The sequence below is a fragment of the Leucoraja erinacea genome, chromosome 13 (assembly GCF_028641065.1).
Source record: "Leucoraja erinacea ecotype New England chromosome 13, Leri_hhj_1, whole genome shotgun sequence".
In the NCBI taxonomy this organism is placed as follows: domain Eukaryota; kingdom Metazoa; phylum Chordata; class Chondrichthyes; order Rajiformes; family Rajidae; genus Leucoraja; species Leucoraja erinaceus.
In genome coordinates this window covers 26,950,575-26,971,801 of record NC_073389.1, presented here as the reverse complement: position 1 = coordinate 26,971,801, position 21,227 = coordinate 26,950,575, and the positions used below count along the sequence as shown (strand labels likewise).

Here is a 21,227-nt window from a genome sequence, read left to right as displayed (position 1 = left end):
CTAGGAAAGAGCTACGATATGATATGCCATTTATTGTCACTATACATGTACAGTGAAACTGAAAGCTGCTCGTACTCAGTGCATACATACAATTTTACACAAAAAACAAGAAACAGAAAAACAAAACAGAAGGGAGATGGGGGGGGGGGGGGGTAATAGGTGCACAAATTCTACGGCGCTACATACATATATACAGATGGAAGTCCGTGTTGGGCGGTGTAGTCAGTGCATGTGTGGATTTGAATTTATGGTAGATATAATTCTCGGGAAGCAGCTATTCCTGAGTCTGTTTGTCCTGGATTTGATGCACCTATAGCGCCTTCCAGAGGGCAGCAGGTCGAACAGTCCAAACGCAGGATGGGAGCTGTCTTTGGTGATCTTCTTTGCCCTGCTAAGGCAGCGGGAGGTGTAGATGTCCATCAGGGAGGGGAGAGGGCAGCCAATGATCCTCTGCGCTGTCCTGGTTACCCTCTGAAGCCTCTCCCTGTCTGCCATGGTGCAGCTGCCATACCATGCTGTAATGCAGTATGTCAGCAGGCTCTCGATGGACGAGCGGTAGAAGGTCAGCAGCAGGTTAGAGTCCAGGTTGTGCTTCCTGAGGACCCTCAGGAAGTGCAGCCGCTGCTGAGCCTTCTTGATGACCGCCGTCGTGTTGTCCGTCCAGGAGATATCAGCAGCGATATGGATGCCGAGAAACCGGAAGGTGTTGACCCTCTCCACACACTCGCCGTTAATGTGTAGGGGGACTAAGTCGGTGCTGTGCCTCCTGAAGTCGACAATGAGCTCTTTTGTTTTCCTGGTGTTCAGAGCCAGATTGTTTTCTGAGCACCAGGTTGTCAACTTCAGGACTTCCTCTCTGTAGGCTGCCTCGTCTCCCTTTGCAATATCATGCATATCATGTCATAGCCTTTTTTCCCATTTGCACCTCATTATTTCCCAATGAATTTTTATCCTATTCTTTCTCATTATTAATGAAACTTTCCCCATCTGCTTTGTAGATTATTATAATTTATTATAAATTCAGTCTGGTTTTAATTTTACTTTACTATAGATATACAGTGCGGAAACAGGCCCTTCGGCCCACTGAGTCTGTGCTGACCAGCGATCATTCCATACACTAATACTATCCTACACAATAGGGACAATTTACACTTATACCAAAGCCAATTAACCTACAAACGTGTATGCCTTTGGACTGTGGGAAGAAACGGGACACCAGGGCAAAACCCATGCATTCACAGGGAGAATGTTCAAATTCTGTACAGACAACACCTGTAGTCAGGATTGAACCTGAATCTCTGCCGCTGTAAGGCAGCAACTCTACCGCTGCGCCTCCGTGCTGCACAAATTACTTAAAAACTTTGTGTCCTGTGACCACTAATCTGTCTGTTACTGAAAAGTTTATTTTTTTCACCCATCCATTATTTTGAGTATGACTTTAAAATTTAGCATTATCTATTCATGTTGTAAGGAAAATAACCATAGCTTATCTATCTCTTTCTGGTATTATTCTATTCAATCCATAAAATACTTTAAAAAATAAATAAAAAATGATACCATTCTTAAACTATTGTGCCCATAACTGGATCAGTTGTAGGTGACCCAGAGTTTTCAGAAGCTTTAAAATAATTGCTCTATTTTGTAATCTGTGCCTCTAGTTGGAAAACGAAGGAACCCTGTATAGATTTTTTAATCCTTCTCTTCTCAGCATTCCCTGCCCACTCAAGTTTTGGGTGCATTCTTGACAAGTCTGTGGATTTTGCAATAGCGAATGCTTAAGTTAGTGAATTAAATGGCACAGTGCTGGAATAACTCTGGGCATAGTCAGGCAGCATCTCTGGAGATCATGGATAGGTGATGCATGCTTGCTTTGTTTAGTTTAGTTTAGAGAGATACAGCACGGAAACAGGCCCTTTGGCCCAACGAGTCCGTACCGACAAGCGATCCCTGCACATTAACACTATCCTACACACACTAAGGACAATTTCCACTTGTACCAAGCCAATTAACCTATAAACCTGTATGTCTTTGTGAATGTGGGAGGAAACCGAAGATCTCTGAGAAAACCAACGTAGTCACGGGGAGAAGTACAAAGTCTGTACATATAGCGCTGATAGTCGGAATCGAACCTGGGTCTCTGGCGCTGCAAGCGCTGTTAGGCAGCAACTCTACTGCTGCGCCACCCGGTCGTTGTTCTGGATGCTAATTGATAATTAAAGAAACTGCAAATGTTGGAAATCTGACATTTTAAACCTGGGCTTTAAACAAAATTTCCTCTAACTCCATTCACTCGGGTGTCATGAGGAGAAAATAAATGGTTTACGGCTTTGTTGAATATTATTTTGTTCTGTTACATTGATATTAGAACCTGAAAACTGTAAGGTCCAGGTTCAGGAACAGCTTCTTCCCTACAGGTTTCTTCTTCTTCTTGCGTTTGAGGCAGCAGAAGTCTGCAGCAGGGTGATGCCATTCGGTTTGAAATCCGTAGGTGCCCGCCCTAAAAAGGGCGCATGGTCCGGGTTGGCGCCAAGCCGTGGCGCTGCTGCTGTCTCTGTTTGTTGTCGTTTGCCTGACTGAGGTCAGTTGACAGGGCTCACCACGGGGATCAGGCTTCAGGCTATTAAACACTACAACCTCCAAATAGGCTCTGAACGGCATAGCCTTGGCATTGGTTTTGTCTTTTTGAACTGTTATTGTTTGTTTGTTTGTTTGTATGACAATAAAACACTTGACTATTGCAAGGCTGTTCTACTTGGTGCGTAGAGTAACGTGATGTGGGAGTTTTATCAGGGCAATTGGTATAGGAGCTAGTGTTCGCAAGTAGCTGGGCAATAGCTGCACAGATGGATGGTTGGAAGTAAGTTAACCATCTGCCCCTTTGTTGTAAAGTTGAACTTGCATGTAAAATATTATATCTAAAGTTACAACATTTAGATTAATATTGGTTGCGATTTGTTTTTCATCACCAACATTGAACTGAATGTTATCAGGCTGTATTGGAATTTAGATTGCCTGAGATGATTTAATATATTTGTGTGCACATAACTTTGGTATTGGTTTAAAATTTTGGAAATTATTCATTACATTCCTCTTACATAAAATCTGCATAAAATCTTATTTCTGCACTATAACATGCCTCTGAAATGTCTAGACTTGGAACGAAGATGTTTTTTATTTGTTAAATCATGTTAATCATTTACTGATTATGTGAGCCTTACTGTATGTGGTTTGTTCATTCAAGCTTAGCATACATATTATGCCACTGCACTTCAGTTTTAAATATTTTAAAGCAGCACCAATTTTGCTTTATTAACTAGAGAAATTAATTTTGTAAATCATTTTTCTAACTGTAAAACTGTGATGTAGAAAGGAACTGCATGTGCTGGTATATACCATAGATGGACACAAAGTGCTGGACTAACTCAGCAGGGTTAGGCTGCATCTCTAGAGAAAAAGCATGTGACGTTTTGGATCGGGACCCTTCGTCAGACTGCCTGCACAAACTGTAAAGTATGTTTTTTTGATTTGATAAATTTCTCTTGTGATTTTTGCCTTTTAGAACCAAGAAGAACAATTTTCGTTCATTGCGGAATGGTATGATTCCAATGCAAGTCTAATTCGACGTTACATTTTCCTGTATTATACAAAGGATGGATCTATTGAAATGGTAAAAGATTTTTTTAAATTCTTATTTAAATGTGTGTGTTATTTTAATTGAACAGTTCAAACACTAGTGGCCAATACTGATTTTGTAAAGTTAGTCATGCAGCACGGAAACGGGGCCCTTTGGCCCAACTCGCGCAAGCTGAGCAAGATGCCCCATCTATGCTAGTCCCACGCATTCCCATTTGGCCCATAATCCACTCGACGTTTCCTATCCATGGCCCTGTCCAAATGTTTTTTAAATGTCATTATAATATCTGCCTTAACTATCTCCTCTGGCAGCTTGTTCCATATAGCCATCATCCTCTGTGTGAAGAAGTTGCACCTCAGGTACCTATTAGGTTGTTCGCCTCTTACCTTAAATCTATGTCCTCTGGTTCTTGATTTCCCCTAGTCGAGGGAAAGGACTCTGTGTATTCACCCTATCTATTCCCCTCATGGTTTCATACAACTCTAGAAGATCACTCCTCAGCCTTCTGTGCCCCAAGGAATAATGTTCTAGCCTGCCAAACTGCTCCCTGAAGCTCAGACACTCAATTCTTGGCAACATTCTCAAGAATCTTCTCTGCACTCTTTCCAGCTTAACAACATGCTTCCTGTAGCAGGATGACCAAAACTGAACACAATACTCCAAATGTGGCCTCACCAGCGTCTTGTACAATGTAAATGGGTTTGGTGCACAAGTGCATGAAAGGTTGCAGCATCATTAAAATATCTTCATGGATCCAAAATAAAAATTTGCAAGAACGGTGAAAGTGTCATCAGTGCTATAATCATGTCCTGACCTGAAATGTCGCCCCTCCATGTCCTCCAGAGATGTTGCGATACTTGCCAAGTTTAAAGCTCCTCGTTTCATCTGACCATTTATTATGTCTGAAGAAGTGTCCTGACCTGAAATGTCGCCCCTCCTTGTCCTCCAGAGATGTTGCGATACTTGCCAAGTTTAAAGCTCCTCGTTTCATCAGAATTATTTCCATGTTCTTCTCCAGAATATCCTTGTACAAAGCATCACTCTACTACATATCTAATCTGGTTATTTATATATTTTTCTGTCTCTCAGATCTTGACTCCTTGTTCAAACTTATTAAATATTTATGCAGGAACATTGTAATTGAATATTATTATCTATTGGCATACCTTCAATATGCTTATAAGGAGTAATTAAGGTTTTCATACTGTGTTGTATAAAAATATGTGACTCCCTGGCTGCAACAAGAAGAAATGATCATGCAAGTTATTGGAATGCCAATTTTTGTCAGTCCCCTTTAATATGACATTCGTTACTCCAGAATTCTCACTATCCAACACTAATTTGTGTATAACATATCTTAACATAGCATAAACATACTCGTGAATCCGACAATTCGTATTCCGACACTGAAGTGTATTTTTCCAAAATCAATCATAAATTTAGCATCATATTTAAATAGTTTCAGTCAGTGCACAAAACCAACGTTTCAGGCCATGTGCCTCCATTTCTTCATTCAACTCACAGCTAATTAAATAATACTTTGCTCTTTCTCCACTTAGTACTGACGAAATGCATTCACCACTTTCTTATTATAATTTACAGTAACACTATTATCACTTTTTAAGTTTGCTTAACAGTGCACACTTTGTATTGATTTTTGATGCCTCTTGCCTGTTTCCAACTTGGTCCTTGTCTGATTGCATAGTTTATCAGAAATTCATGTTTATTTAATCTAAAGGAAAGTTTTATTTGAAATAAATGTTGTTTGTCAAGAAGCCCCTTCCTCTCAACAATCCAACCCTGATCTAATAGCCCTAGATAAGAATGGAATAGTTCAATAGACGTCTATTATACGGTCTTATACTTGTCCAACGTATTTGTGGCTTGATGGTATTTTGCTTGCGAGATATCTCAGAGAAAATGGAAATGAGGCAATTGATTTCCATTAGTATCATGGATACACAAGGAACTGCAAATGCTAAAATCTTGAGTAAAACACAGTACTGGTGTATCTCAGCAGGTCAAGGCAACATCTCTGGAGGATATAGATAGGCAACATTTTAAGTGAGGATCCTTCTTCAGACCTCCACTGCTTCAGTTTGGATAAAGATCCTGACTCGAAACGTCACCCATCCATGTCCTCCAAAGATACTGTATGATGCGCTGCTACTCCAGCATTTTGTGCTTTACTCCATCATGAGCATGATAGTTTAGTACCCTGTGCTGGGACATGATCATCACTTCAGTTTAAATGCTTTGCTGAGCCTGGATGTTCATTTCCTTTGTTCCTAAGTCCAATATTGGATTGAAAACAACTTGCTGTTATTCACAGATGGAGTAGGGAGTTTAAAATAATCTGCTAGATGGATGAAACATTTAATCACCCTTTAATCTGCTACAAAATAGGATAATACAAATAGTCTTTGAAATTGGATTTACATCATAAATCACTGCAATGCACAGTGATCTCCAGCTATAACAGTGATTGTTAACTACATTTTCTTTGGCTCTCTTACTAAATTGAAAAAGTAACTGTCTTCAGTTTAAAAAAAAAAATTCTTCTGTCTTCAAGTGAGGCGATATTTCAGAGTGGCAACATATATTAATTACGCTTTTGCAGCAATACTATGTATGTTCCCAACACTACTATGCTTTATATAGAACATAGAATGGTATGATACAGGAATAGGCCCTTCGCTCCACAATGTCTGTGCCGAACATGATGCCAAGTTAAACTAATCTCATCTGCCTGCACATGATCCCAATCCCTCTCTTCCTTGCATATCCACATGAGTATTTAAAAGTCTCTTAAATGCCACTATCATATCAGCCTCCACCACCACCCTCTGTGGGGGGGAAAAAAAACTTCCTCCGCACATATATTCTTTAAACCTTGCTCTTCTCACCCTAAAGCTATGCTCTTTGATTTTTGGTGGTTTTATCATTTTAATCAGAGTGTTTTGCTTCACGCTAGATCTCTGATTTTCCTTAAAGTATTTCCCAGCCTCCCCTGATCCTCAATGCTCCAGGCACATTTGGTGCCAATCTTATACTTCAGTGTCACCTCAAATTATATGTTGCGTTATAGACTGGATGTAGAAAGCCTGTTCATCTTTACCTATCAGTTTGTCCCAGTCTGGCTATTTACCAATGTTGGTGGGTATCAATACCACTTAACATGGGCTCTCAGAATAACTTCAGCATTAATTTATTGTCACCAATTTGCTTCATATAAAACAAAGGAATTACTATCCTAGGCTTATAGGCAAGTGTGCTGGCTTTGGTTAAAATATTGCCATGTGAGAATATCTGGAACACTGTGATAAAACCTCTACCCTGGTGCAGTTCACCTGTCTGCTCTGTTCATTTGGGATAAAGCCATTAGTTGGAAAACATTGGTGCAATGAGCAGGTTTAATCTGTTTAGAAGGCGAAACAGGTAACACAGTAAAGCTAGGTTGGTGCATTCCTGGATAGAACATAGAACAAACAGTACAGCGCAAGAACAGGGCCTTCAGCACACAGTTTGCGCTGAACATGAGGCCAAGTTAAGTTGTTCTCATCCGCCTGATCCATATCCCTTTGTTTGTTGCACTTCCATATGCCTATCTAAAAGCCTCTTAAACACCATTATCAAATCTGTCTCCACTATCATCCCTGGCAATGTGTTCCAGCCCCCCCCCCCCCCCCCCCCCCTCTCTGTGTGAAAAAAAATGTCCTGCACATCTCTATTAAACTTTCTCCCTCTCATCTAGTGTCGGACATTTCCGCCCTGGGAAAAGTGTTCTGACTGTCTATGCCATCTATGCCTCTCATAATTTTATATACTTCTGTCAGATCTCACCTCAACCTCTGACGTTCCAGAGAAAACAATCCAAATTTATCCAACCACTCCTTGTACCTGAAACCCTCTAATCCAGGCAGCATTCTGGTAAACATAAACAAGATATTTGAGCATTGTTGTGCCAACAATTGTGCTGATTATATCAAGGTTAATTTTGACACTCTGATTTTTCTGCATACTTTGTCTATTGTGGAATGAAGCAACCAATCAATCAATGCAAACTGATATAAAAGCAGCTTATAAACTTGTAAGATGCAGTCCAGATCACAAGGGAGTCTTTTGTTGACTTCCAAATTCCAATGTTGCAGATTAAAATGTCAGTTTGTATTCATTTGTTTCTTTATTTTGGAAAAAAAAATAACTACATTGTTTACAGGAGTGACCATTAACTGAACTAATGTAGATCTCTGCAGAAGAATACCCATTTTTAGTAATCCATCTCAATTTTTGTTCCCTAGCCACATCAATGGTTGCTTGCTGGTGTATGCTTGTTTCCGTATGTGTCCGCCTTGTTATTCTAGATTTGTTTACATTTTATCATTATCAATATCTATTCCTGACATTTTACAGTTTGACATAAAACTTCATCGTACTTTTCTGAAACGAACTAAATATGAAGGTTTGCGGCAAGAAGACTTGTTTGTTGGCAGTACAATTACTGTGTACTCTCGTCAACTACGATTGGTAGGCTATGGGGATCAGCAGACGGCACAGAGACTGGGAAGTAAACAACAAAGGTATGAAGTTAGTTCGCAATTATATTTGGAGATTATGTGAATTACTGATGAGAATATTTAAATCACGTTCAAAAGCATGAAGGTCCTTAAAAGTTAAATGGCATTAACCCTAGTAAAGCAATGAAACATTTCTTGATTTTGGCATTTTGAATTTTAAGATTAGTACTTATTTACCACACCATGCATTAATTATTTTTAATTATTTATTTCATGTTAATGGTTTAGCGTTTAGAGAGATATAGAGCGGGAGTGGGCCCTTCGGCCCACCGAATCTGTGCCGACCAGTGATCCTCGCACACTAGCACTATCCTACACACTAGGAACAATTTACAATTTTTACCAAAGCCAGTTAAGCTACAAACCTGCACATCATTGGAGTGTGGGAGGAAACCTGGAGAACCTGGAGAAAATCTACGCAGTCATGGAGAGAACGTACAAACTCCGTACAGACAGCACCCATAGACAGATTCTAACCTGGGTCTCTGGCGCTGTAAGGGGGGGAGCTCTACCGTTGCGCCACGTGCCACCCTGCATTCAGCATATTGTAGTTAGATCCTGGACTCGATTTGATTTGAATATACTGTACCTTATTGATGTCACTATACTTATTGGTAGCTTCCAGTAAATTAAAGGATGTTTTACTGTCCATTGTGTCTGAATATGGAAGGATTGTGATTTGTTGGCTGTATGATCACTCCATACGAAGGCATATTGCTTTTGTTAATTAGCACGCATGTTGTCCTGGCATGCGCTTTCTCCACATTTACACTACTTTGTAAGGTGTGCGAGATGCATGCAAGGGCTCCTTGCATATCCTTCTACACTCAATGGTTGAATGATTCGTTATTGTCACGTATGCACACTGCACAGTGAAATTCTTGCACCCATCGCCATATTTTGGCACCATATACAAAAGAAAAAGTCCAAAGCAGTCCACATCAGGATTACTGGAGCTGCTCCTGATGCAGGGAAGCCCCAGGCTGCTGTAGGGTCTCCTCCATCGCCCTTTACCTCTCATTAAACCGCTATTGGTCCGTGGTTTAACAGTAATGATTGGGTAAGGAATATGGCAGGCCGTGAAGTACAGATTGAAGTGGAATATAGTTTTGCAGTGCCGATACCCCACAGAAACTCCATGATTTTCCCGGTTTTGAGCAGTCAATCAATTTCAAGTCCATCGCACGGAACACAATCGTAATGCTACAGTTCATGATGGAGGATTTAGATATATAGCATGGAAACAGGCCCTTCAGTCCACCCCTATCATCAATCACCAGCTCACACTAGTCATACAGCGTGGAAACTGGCTCTTTGGCCCAACTTGCCAACACCGGCCAACGTATTCCAGATACACTAGTTCTGTGTTCTCTCACTTTCGCATCCACTCCCTCACACAAGGGGCAATTTACAGAGGCCAATTAACCTATAATCCCAAGAATCCTACAAAGACCCATGCGTATTTGGGATGTGGGAGCAAATTGGAGCACCCGGTGGAAACCCACATGGAGAACATGCAAACTACATACAGACTGCACCAAGGTCAGGATCGAACCGGCGTGTCTGGTGCTGTGAGGCAGCAGCTCTGCCCCCACCAGGTATCATCAGTGTAAAGATAAAACGTTGTTTCTATAAGGACCATATGTGGTATATGGTCACACTGATCTGATCTGATTTGTATTTATGCCTCAAATATTCTGTCGTGCTGCAGCAAGTAAGAATTTCATTGTCCTATCTGGGACACATGACAATAAACTCTCTTGACTTGACTCTTGACTGTGTCACAATCATTCCTATAAATACTTGTGCGGACAGATGATTCCAGACTTTGTAGACTGACGTGGATGAAGGCAAGTGGTTGGTTTACTCTCATCCAATACGACAGCTGTGTCCTTCAATTCTCAGCATGCTACCAAGGACCCAGTAAGTTTCCAAATGTTATTAAAATGTGGTGTATCTTTCATCCACTGAGGAAGGCCAGCAAATGGGAATCAGCATGAGATTTCGCCTGATGCCATAAGGCATAATTTCTCTTTGAAACTTACCAAATGGTGAGAGGCCTGGATAGAGTGGATGTGGAAATGATGTTTCCAGTGTTGGGAGAGTCCAGAACCAGAAGCTACATCCTCAGAGTGCAAGGAGGTATCTTTAGAAAGGAGATGAGGAATATCTTTAGTCAGAGGGTGGTGAATCTGTGGAATTCATTGCCACAGACAGCTGTGGAGGCCAAGTAAATGGAAACGGCCAAGTTATGGGGAGAAGGCAGGAGAATGCGGTTGAGAGGGAAGGATAGATCAGCCATGGTTGAATGGCAGAGTAGACTTGTTGGGCCTAATTCTGCTCCTAATACTTATGAATAATAGACTAAGTTTGAGGACTCTGAGTGCCAATCCTTTTTATATGTGTGACGTACGTCTGTTGAGTGTATAGTGTTTGGGGCAAGGCATGCCCAGTGATCGAGATTTTGGGATGTTGGCTATATGGAGACCAGCCATGTTATGTTAGGCTATTATTTGACTGATGCTCAGATGCTCATGAGGAGGAACTTGCAAGATCACCTAGAGTGATCTTGTAGCATTCAATTCTGATGTCCTATTCATCCTAGGATACACTTCAATGATACGTCTCATTAACGATTGAGTTTTTGTTTTGAAGAGGTGGCTAATAAGGTTGACGAGGCTCGGATGATAGATTTGCCTGTAAGGAATTTAGCAAGGATATTAACATTGTCACACATGGGAGCAATTGGTGGGCTACCAATTGGATACAAAATGAAACTCTGACTGTACCATATCAGAGATATTTCCTTGTCTTATTCACCCCCCCCCCCCCTTTCTTTGTACAACCAAGCTAATTAGTAGGAAGGATCTGATACTGATGCTGATGCCGATGCTGGTTTATACCGAAGATAGACAGCAAGCGCTGGAGTAACTCAGCGGGTCAGGCAGGATCTGTGGGAAAAAGGGTGACGTCTGAAGAAGGGTTCCGACCTGAAACATCACCCAACTTTTTTCTCCAGACCCGCTGAGTTACTCCAACACTTTGTGTCTAACTTCAAACAAATTAGTTGTAGTTTAGTTTATTTTTATATTAGAGATACAGCATGGAAGCAGGCCCTTCAGCACACCAAGTACATGCGGACCATCAACTACCTTTTCACACCAGTTTGATGTTATTCCACTTTCTCATCCACTCCCTACATGCTAGAGGTAATTTATAGAGGCCAATTGACTTACAAACCATCTAACTTCAAATAGCCCTTGCTTTCCCTCTCTCTCCATCCCTTCCCAGTTCTCCCACCGTCTTACTGTATCCGACTACATTCTATCTCTGTCCTGCCCACTCCCTTGACATCAGTTTGAAGAAGGTTCTCGACCCGAAACATCACCCAATTCTTCTCTCGAGAGATGCTGCCTGTCCCGCTAAGCTACTCCAGCATTTTGTGCCTACCTTCGATTTAAACCAGCATCTGCAGTTCTTTTCTACATAACTTTCAAACCCTACGTCTTTGGGATGCGGTGGGAAACTGGAACACCTGGAGGAAACCCACGTACGTGGTCACAGGGAGAACGTCAAAACTCCACACAGACAGCACCCAAGGCAGGGATTGAACCCAGGTCTCTGGTGCAGTGAGGCAGAAGCTCTACCAGCTGCGCCCTCCCCTTTTGTAAGGATGGGTGTTCAACATGAACCATTAACTCTGTTTCTCTTTCTGTGGATGCTGCCTGACGTACTCAGCCATTCCAACATTTTCAGTTTTTTGTTTCAGATTTCTAGCATCTGCAGATTTTTGATTACTAGTTATTGTGAAATGCCCCTTACATCGGCAGATTGTCTGCTCTGTCGTTTATCTTAGTATGTTGATGAGGTAGTATTTTTGCTGCTTTGAAATCATTGCTGCAGTCTGAGCTATAACAGGCATGTGTTCAACTCTTTTCTCTTTGCCCTCCCCACCCCCTTTCCTTCCCATTGTAACTGGAGAGCTGGCAAGCTTTATTGTTCAGCTGTCTATACTGTAAACTTGAGTGCTGTTCTTGGTGTGTTGCTAGTATTTTTAAGGGCAGTAAGCTATTTAAATGTTTGCATACTGCTTCCTACTGTAAGGGAAACACCAGCATTTTCAAAACCTACGATCTGAACAACATGCCCAGCCAATTTAAAATGGAACTGCAGCGTTTAGTAATAGAGTCCAGCATTCTTTTTCCTTGAAAGTATAATTTCCAATAATTTTGTTCTGACAATAAAAATATTAAATTTGTGATGACAGTATTGAATGGCAATAGATAGTTAATTGGAAGTCTCCAAAATATTAAAAGGTGGCACAGTGGCACATTCGTAGAGCTGCTGCCTTACAGTGCCAGAGACAAGGGTTTGATTCTGACTACAGGTGCTGTCTGTACAGAGTTTGCATCTTCTCCCTGTGACCATGTGGGTTTTCTCCGGGTGCTCTAGTTTCCTCCCACAGTCCAAAGATGTACAGAACATTTTTGTCGGTTAAAAAAAATATTGTAAATTGTCCCTAGTGTGTAGGGTAGTGTTAATGTACAAAGTGATCGCTGGTCAGCATGGACTCAGTGGGCCGAAGTGCCTGTTTCCTCGCTATATCTCTAAAGTCTAAGTTTAAAATCATATAACTTGCAGAGGAGGCAGTTGAGGCAGATACTATCACAACATTTAAAAAACATTTGGACGGGTGCATGGATAGGATAGGTTTAGAAGGATATGGGTCAAACACGGGTAAGTGGGACTAATGTACTTGGTCGGTGTGGGCAAGTTGGGCCGAAGGGGTCTGTTTCCACGCTGTATGGCTCTCTGACTCTCTCGCAGTTTTCCTGTGCCGTTACCAGTAAATTAGAACTATGGATTAAGTGATTTGTAAGTGACAAATTTGAGTGTGACAAAAAGGTCATTGGGCTTTCCTACACTAATTTTGGGATTTTTTTAATTTATTGATTTTTTTTTTTTTGTGTTTATGTGTTTAGTTTGACTTCTGCTAAGCTTTGTGCCCATCAAATTGAAATATGGGACATTAGTTTGAGATGACCATTTTGTTGTTACTGGTGATAACTGTTAGAACTATCATGATTTTTCAGTTGGAGTATCTTGTTATTTACCTTGACTGGATGCAACATGTTTTTGTACAAGGTAATGAATAGCTCTTTATCCCTGCTGATTTCTTTTCAGGACCTTGGGTGTAATAAAGCCAAGTAATGATGTTAAATTGGGAAAATTGCTTAATATGATCTACTCATCAGGATTGGTCATAACTAGAGCAAAAATGATCAACTTAACAAGGTAAGTAGTTCGTCACTGATGTCAAGAGAAATTTTTACAGTATTTTGATTTGTTGAATTGTGAAAACATATTTTGTGATACAGTGGTACCGTATTAAGAGCAACAAGCTCCTTTACTCTGGGGGGAAATAAATAGGTAGTATTTCCTGGCACTGTTTGTAGTTAAACTTTTGGAGTAATTACAGGGCATATGGAGGCCATTTGTCAATCAGGTCTTCATTGGTCCTCTTTCCAGCAACCCAGCCAGTCTCATCTCCCTGCTCTAGCCCTGTAACCAATTGGCTATTTCCCTCGAGTGCCTATCCAATTTCCTTTTGAAATCATTGATTATCACCACTCCCACAACCTTCTTTGGTCAGGAGTTCAGGGACATTTACCACTTATTGCCTAAAGTGGACTTCCTCACATTCCCATCCTGTAACTCGTGTTCAAAACTTTATTTCTGTTTTGTGGCATCAGCTAATGGGAACATCGTGTTAATACAATCAGTTCCAGTCACAGAACCAACATTGCTGTGTTCTGCTCATGGACGTGAGGCATGTACTCTGGACATTATGGCAATAGTTTAGTTTAGTTTATTATTGTCACGTGTAAAAAGGTAACAGTGAAAAGCTTTTGTTTGGTACACTCAAGATGGCTCTGAAACCAGGCGACTCTTTGTGTGCTGGTCCCAGAAGTGGATCTGCTATCATACATTACCATCGCTGCACTCTTTTAAATCTTTATTTATCTGTGCACTGTGGATGGCTTGATTGTAATCATGTGTAGTCTTTTCGCTGACTGGATAGCACACAACAAAAAAGGTTTTCAATGTACCTCACTCAGTACACATGACCATATAAACTGAACTAAACTAGTGTGATAAGTAGGAGATGTGGGCAGAAGGGTGAGGGGAGAATCTACATGGGAGGCAAGAGTAGACCAGGGGTCAATTTATTTTGAGGGAATTTGGAGGGAACAGTCTGGGCATGAAATGAGAAGCTATGTGATTGCGACTCGATAAATAAGAGTGGAGCCACTCGACGCCAGTCCCACCTAAATTAATGATCAAGGAAAGGTTTTGAAGAAGAATAGTGTGGCCAAGTACTTCATAGGTTGAGAAGGATGATTTAAAATTAATGGGCTGGATGAAAGCCTGACCACTGATGGAAAAAATTATAATGCAAAAGAATAATGACGTGATTCATGGTTTTTATTCCAAATTGTTATGAGCTTTCCGATGTTGATATCTTATTATTTACATTTAAACACAAGCTAATTCTGAAGAGAATCCCTGGATGTATAATCATAAGTGAAGATGCAGCTATTTTATTTGTCCACAATACAGATGTTCACACAAAAATACATCATTGTGTGCCTTCTATCACCTAACCAATTTGATAAACAAGTTAGAGACACAAGAAACTGCAGATGCTGGAATCTTGAGTAAAGCATAAAATGCTGGAATAACTCAGCAGGTCAGGCAGGACATGAATGTGCGACGTTTTGAGTTGAGACCGTTCATCAGATAACTAGATTTCTGTTGTCCTTAATTTCATGTCTTAATTTAGTTTGTGTATTATGTGCCTCTTTTAACAATGTCTCTTTAAAGGTGACTATAGACATCAGCTGAAATATCATCATCAGCTTCTGCATTATTTTAATTGAAAAAAATACTCACTATTTCTCCAGTTTTACAGTGTACAAACTCCTGTTAAGTTTATATTCACATAGCTCCTTTAACCCTGCTATTCATGGCATCCAAAAGATGAACTTGAAAGCAACTATTATTTACTTGTCAGATAATCTTATACAATCTAATTTTGTCATTCAGTATAATTATGACATGGGTTTTTGGAGACCAAATCTACTTTGATGTTTGAGGTACAGGATACTGAGTTGGATGATCAGCCATGATCATATTGAAGGGCGGTGCAGGCTTGAAGGGCCGAATGGCCTACTCCTGCACCTATTTTCTCTGTTTCTATGATCTAACATCATAGGATGAAGCGTTAGGACCACAGACAGTGGCGCAGCCAGTAATGCTGATCCCTCAGCACCAGAGACCCGGTTCGATCCAGACCTTGGGTGCTGTTCCTGTGGAGTTTGCACAATCTCCCTGTGATTGCATGGGTTTTCTCCCATGATCTGATCTACTCCCACATCCAAAAGATGTGCGGGTTTGTAGGTTAATAGAACTCTAAATTATCCCGAATGTGTAGGAAGTGGATGTGGAAGTGGAGTAACATCGAGCTAGTGTGAACGGGTGATTGACAATTGGCATGGACATGGTGGGCCAAACGACCTGTTTCCATGCTGTTTCTCTAAATTAAACCCAAAAAAGGAAATAATTTGGTGAAATCTTCCTCAGCATTTGTGCTACTGCCTAGATTAACAGCAGACAAAAAGAGAATTGAAACCAGTAATTATTGCGATCATATCTTGATGTATTTTACTTGGTTCTAGATGCTGTGTAAATTTCCTTTGTTGTTAAGTAACCTTCAGAGTATTTGTTTTGCCAAAGTAATCTTGCAGTATTCATTCATAACAATATCTGAAGTTATATACAACAAAGACAGAATTTAATTGCACGCGTCTCTCATTCTGTGAGTCTTGTTGCAGAAATGCTTGACTACTCAACAAAAATTTCATGCTGTTTTATATTTATTGTGTTTCAGTTCAGCATAATTTATTTACTTATAATATATCTTAACATAAAATGGTATGTGAATGTTTAGCCTATTAGCATGAGTGAAGTCAAGCCAAGTTTTTTAGGAAATACGATTGCACACGGTATTCCCTGCTGGGAATATTTGTGCTTTTAGTTCCTGTAACTGTGACTTTCTGCAGTCATGATGTCATTGAGTCTACAGGCTTATTAAGCCCAAAAGGGTGACCTGGGAAAGAATATGTCCCCGTAAAGATCAGCATGGCTGTCTTTGTGTGGTGCCACAAGAGATGGGAGAGACATTAAATGACAATTTCTCATCCTTTTTTACTGAGGGGAATATTATGGAAGCTAAGGAATTGACACATGCAAATTGTGATGTCTTGGATCATTCAGTGCCCTCCAAAATGTTTAGGACAAAGACCCATCATTTATTTATTTGCCTCTGTACTCCACAATTAGAGATTTATAATAGAAAAAAAATCACATGTGGTTAAAGTGTACATTGTCAGATTTTATTAAAGGGTATTTTGATACATTTTAGTTTCACCATGTAGAAATTACAGCTGTGTTTATACATAGTCCCCCCATTTCAGGGCACCATAATGTTTGGGACACATGGCTTCGCAGGTGTTTGTAGTTGCTCAGGTGTGTTTAATTGCCTGAATCGCTAAAAATGGTCAATTCTTGAGTGGCCAAGTCAATCACCTGAGCTGAACCAAATTGAGCATGTCTTTTATATGCTGAAGAGAAAACGGAAGGGGATTAGCCCCCAAAACAAGCATCAGCTAAAGATGGCTGCAAAACAGGCCTGGTAGAGCATCACCAGAGAAGACACCCTGCAACTGGTGATGTCCATGAATCGCAGACTTCAAGCAGTCATTGCATGCAAAGGATATGCAACAAAATACTAAACATGACTACTTTCATTTACATGGCATTGCTTTGACCCAAACATTATGGTGCCCTGAAATGGGGGGACTATGTATAAACACTGCTGTACCTTCTACACGATGAAATGAAAATGTATAAAAATGGCCTTTATTAAAATCTGACAACGTACATTTTAACCACATGTGATTTTTTTTTTTATCCATTACAAATCTCAAATTGTGGAGTACAGAGGCAACTAAATAAATGATGGGTGTTTGTCCCAAACATTATGGAAGGGACTGTTATATACCAATTACCAAATGACTTGTGGCCCAGCTATAGGAAGAATGTTATTAAGAAGTAATTCCGAATGATGTTGCCTGGACCTGCAGGCTTGTGTTATAGGTAGAGACTGGATAGTGTGGGACCTTTTCTTTGGAGCATGGGAGGCTGAGGGTTGATCTTATTGATCACGAGGGGCATGGAGGATCACAGTTTTTATTCCAGGGTGGAGGAATTTAAAACTAGAGGGCATAGGGCTAAGAGGGAAAAGATTTAAGAGGGATATCAGGGGCAACATTTTGAGTCCGAGGGTAGTCTGTACCTGGAACAAGTTGCCGGGGAAAGCCATTGAAGCATGTACAATTACGACTTTTAAAAGACATTTGGACAGGTATATGAATAGGAAGGGTTTAGGGGGCTATGGGCCAAATGCAGGCAGATAGAACTAGCTCCTCTGATTTAATCTGTATAGACAACATACACAATGTCTTTAGGACAAGGTGGCCTGAATAGTCTGTTTTTGTGCTGTTTAGCTCTGCTTCTATGATGTAATTGTATCTTGAATGCAGAATAATAAGTATTATGAGGTTATGTTACAGTTGTACATGTTTGTTTTGGTCACCCTGTTATAGGAAATATGTTGTACAACTGGAAAGGGTGCAGAGAATATTTAAGGGGAAATTTCCAGGACTACAAGGCCTGAGCTATAGGGAGAGGTTGGGAATGCTACGACTTTATTGCTTGCAGCACAGGAGGATTAGGGGTGATCTTATAGAGATGTAAATCATGATGGAAATAGATAGGGTAAATACACCGTCTTTACGAATAGGGGAATCAAGAACCCAATGACATATGTTTAAGATTAGATGGGAAAGATTTAATAGGAACCTGAGGGACAAGTTTTTCACACAAAGGGTATATGGAATGAGCTCCCAGAAGAGGTAGCTGAGGCAGGTACATTTAACTCACTCGATCACAACATTTAAAATACATTTGGACAGGTACATGGATAGGAAACGTTTGGAAGGATATGGGCCAAACGCAGGTAGGTGGGACTAGTGTAGATAGGGCATGTTAGTTGCTGTGGGCAAGTTGGGCCGAAGGGCCTGTTTCTATGCCGTGTGATTCTATGACTATAATAATATCATTTTTGTTCAATTTCAGTGATCTCCTTCAGTACTTAAGCTGTGGTCCTGCAGTTGCACTGGAAATCTTGGGAGATGAGGCAGTATCTGCTTGGAAGAACCTAATTGCTTCTGGAACTGCAAGCAGAGCACAAAATCAAGCAAGTGTGCGGGCACTGTATGGAATTGGTGATGTCAGGAATAACGCCTATGGCTCTGAATGTGCCGCATCTGCAGCTCGAGTAAGCATCTTTGTGGGGTGGGAGGAAGGGCTGAAAGAAAATGGCAATGTACTGCATTTGTTTCTCTTGCTTTCTTATTAACAGTGCATAGTTAACTTGTCTGCTGGTAACTGGGTGAGATTTATCTATTTTTTTCCTACTCGAATGTATTTACTGATTAGTTTTTTATTCTTAAGTATGAATTAGGCCATTTAATTCCTTCTAGCAAATACCAATTAATTATTTAATAATTTTATTTTGTAGTTTAACTTGGTATATCGTATAATCAATGCTAATTTTGATGTTTGGCTATTGATCTGTCTCACTGGATAGGTTATTCTCCTGAAAACTTTAAAAACTTTGCCTTTCAAAACATTTTCCTAGGTCGTTACCTAGAGCAATAAGGAATCCTGAGCAAAAAAAAAACAAAGTGCTGGAGTAACTCAGCGGATCAGGCAGTGATGTGGCTAGGCGAACATTTTGGGTTGTGACGCTTCTGCAGTTTCTTGCGTCTCTCTAAGGAATCCTATTTGAGTTCACTCCCTTCATGAGTTGATTAATGCAAATCTGTATATTCTGTTTGAAAATCTGATTCACAAGAACAAAGGATAGAAGTAGGGTCAGGCATCGTCTCTGGAGAATATGGATATGTGACTAGTATATATGGGACATGCTGGGTGTGGGCAAGTTGGGCTGAAGGGCCTGTTGACACGCTGTATGACTCTATGACTCTGTAATATTTTGGGACGGAACCCTTCTTCCACAAAGTGCTGGAGTAACTCAGCGAATCTTGTAGCTTCTGAGGAGTACAAAAAAGGGTCCTGACCCAAAATGTCGCCCGCCTATCCATTTTCTCCAGAGATGGTGCCTGACCCACTGATGTATTCCAGTACTCTGTCTCTTTTTTTGGTCTATCCATGGTTTCTTTAATTAATAACTAAAATCTGCTGTGCTTGTGTTTGAACATACTTGACAAATAAGCCCCCATATATCTCTCAGATAATGCACCTCACCTTCTTCCACAAGTATGTATTATCTGAGGTAGGGTGACCAGAACTGTAAACAGTATTCCAGATGCAGTCTCAACAGGTCTCTATTAAATTGGAGAAAAATATTCAGATCTTCTTGCAATATAAAACAACAAGGCAAGTAGAAGAGAAGAGTTGAAGTTATAACCTGACCATTCATGATTTTGTTAAATGGTGGATCAGACTTCATGGCTTTGTGGCTAACTTGGATTCCAAACCATATTGGTAGAGCTGCTGCCATACAGCACCAGAGACGGGGGCACAATCCCGACCTTGGGTGGAGTTTGAACATTCTCGTAACTGTATGGGTTTCTTCTGGATGCACCACATCACAGAGACTTGCGGGTTTGTAGGTTAATTGGCCTATGTAAAATTGACCATAATGTGTAGGTAGTGGATGAGGAAATGGGGTCAGTGGGCTAAAAGTTTCCATGTTGTATTGCTAAACTAAACTAAACACTAATTTATATAAATTACATAGTCATGGTAAAATAAAACAGCAGAGGAACAAACTAAAACTTTATCTAAATATTCATCTGAAGAAGAAGTCGCGACCAGAAACATCATTTATCCATGTTCTCCAGAGATGATACCTGACCCGGTGAGTTACATAGATACATAGATACATAGAAAATAGGTGCAGGAGTAGGCCATTCGGCCCTTCGAGCCTGCACCACCATTCAATATGATCATGGCTGATCATCCAACTCAGTATCCCGTACCTGCCTTCTCTCCATACCCCCTGATCCCTTTAGCTACAAGGGCCACATCTAACTTCCCTCTTAAATATAGCCAATGAACTGGCCTCAACTACCTTCTGTGGCAGAGAGTTCCAGAGATTCACCACTCTGTGTGAAAAATGTTTTTCTCATCTCGGTCTTAAAGGATTTCCCCTCTATCCTTAAGCTGTGACCCCTTGTCCCGGACTTCCCCAACATCGGGAACAATCTTTCCTGCATCTAGGAGTTACCCCAACACTTTGTGCTTCTTATCTAAGTATTTACATTTGGAAAATGTTTGTTTTTGGATAAATGCAGTTGCAAAGTACTGAAATGAAAAGTTATATCAAATTGCAAGACGTCAGAATAGTCATCCGGGAAATTCTGATTCCTATCATTTGCAAGATAACCAATTTGAGAAAGGAAGAATATAATTAACACTAGAATCATAGACAGAAATAATACACAAAGAGATGATTTGTTTTTTGTGGTTTTGTAATTTCTTTTGAGTTTTACAAATTAAGCCGGCATTCATAGAATCATAGGGTCATATAGCATGTGAACAGGTGCTTCAGCCCAACTTCCCCATGTTGACCAACATGCCCATCTGCCTACATTTGGTCCTTATCCCTCTAATCCTATCCCATGCACGTGTCTGTCTAAATGTTTCTTAAATGTTGCGATAATGCCTGCCTCAACTACCTCCTCCAGCAGCTTGTTCCATACACCCACTGCCGTTTCTGTTAAAAAAGCTACCCCTCTGGTTCCTATTAAATATTTTCCCTCCTCACCCATGACCTGACTTTCCAGGTCATAGTTTAGACGAAT

General features: G+C 40.5%; 1 protein-coding gene across 2 annotated transcripts in view; it reads left to right on the top strand.

Moving 5' to 3' along the window:
• nme7 (NME/NM23 family member 7) overlaps positions 1-21,227 on the top strand; it is a 115,629-nt gene that overhangs the window by 23,804 nt on the left and 70,598 nt on the right. For both annotated transcript variants that reach the window (XM_055644667.1, XM_055644666.1), the window contains exons 2-5: positions 3,560-3,667; positions 8,048-8,214; positions 13,396-13,506; positions 18,472-18,673. In XM_055644667.1, coding sequence (XP_055500642.1) covers positions 3,560-3,667; positions 8,048-8,214; positions 13,396-13,506; positions 18,472-18,673 — 588 coding nt within the window. The remainder of the gene's footprint in view (positions 1-3,559; positions 3,668-8,047; positions 8,215-13,395; positions 13,507-18,471; positions 18,674-21,227) is intronic.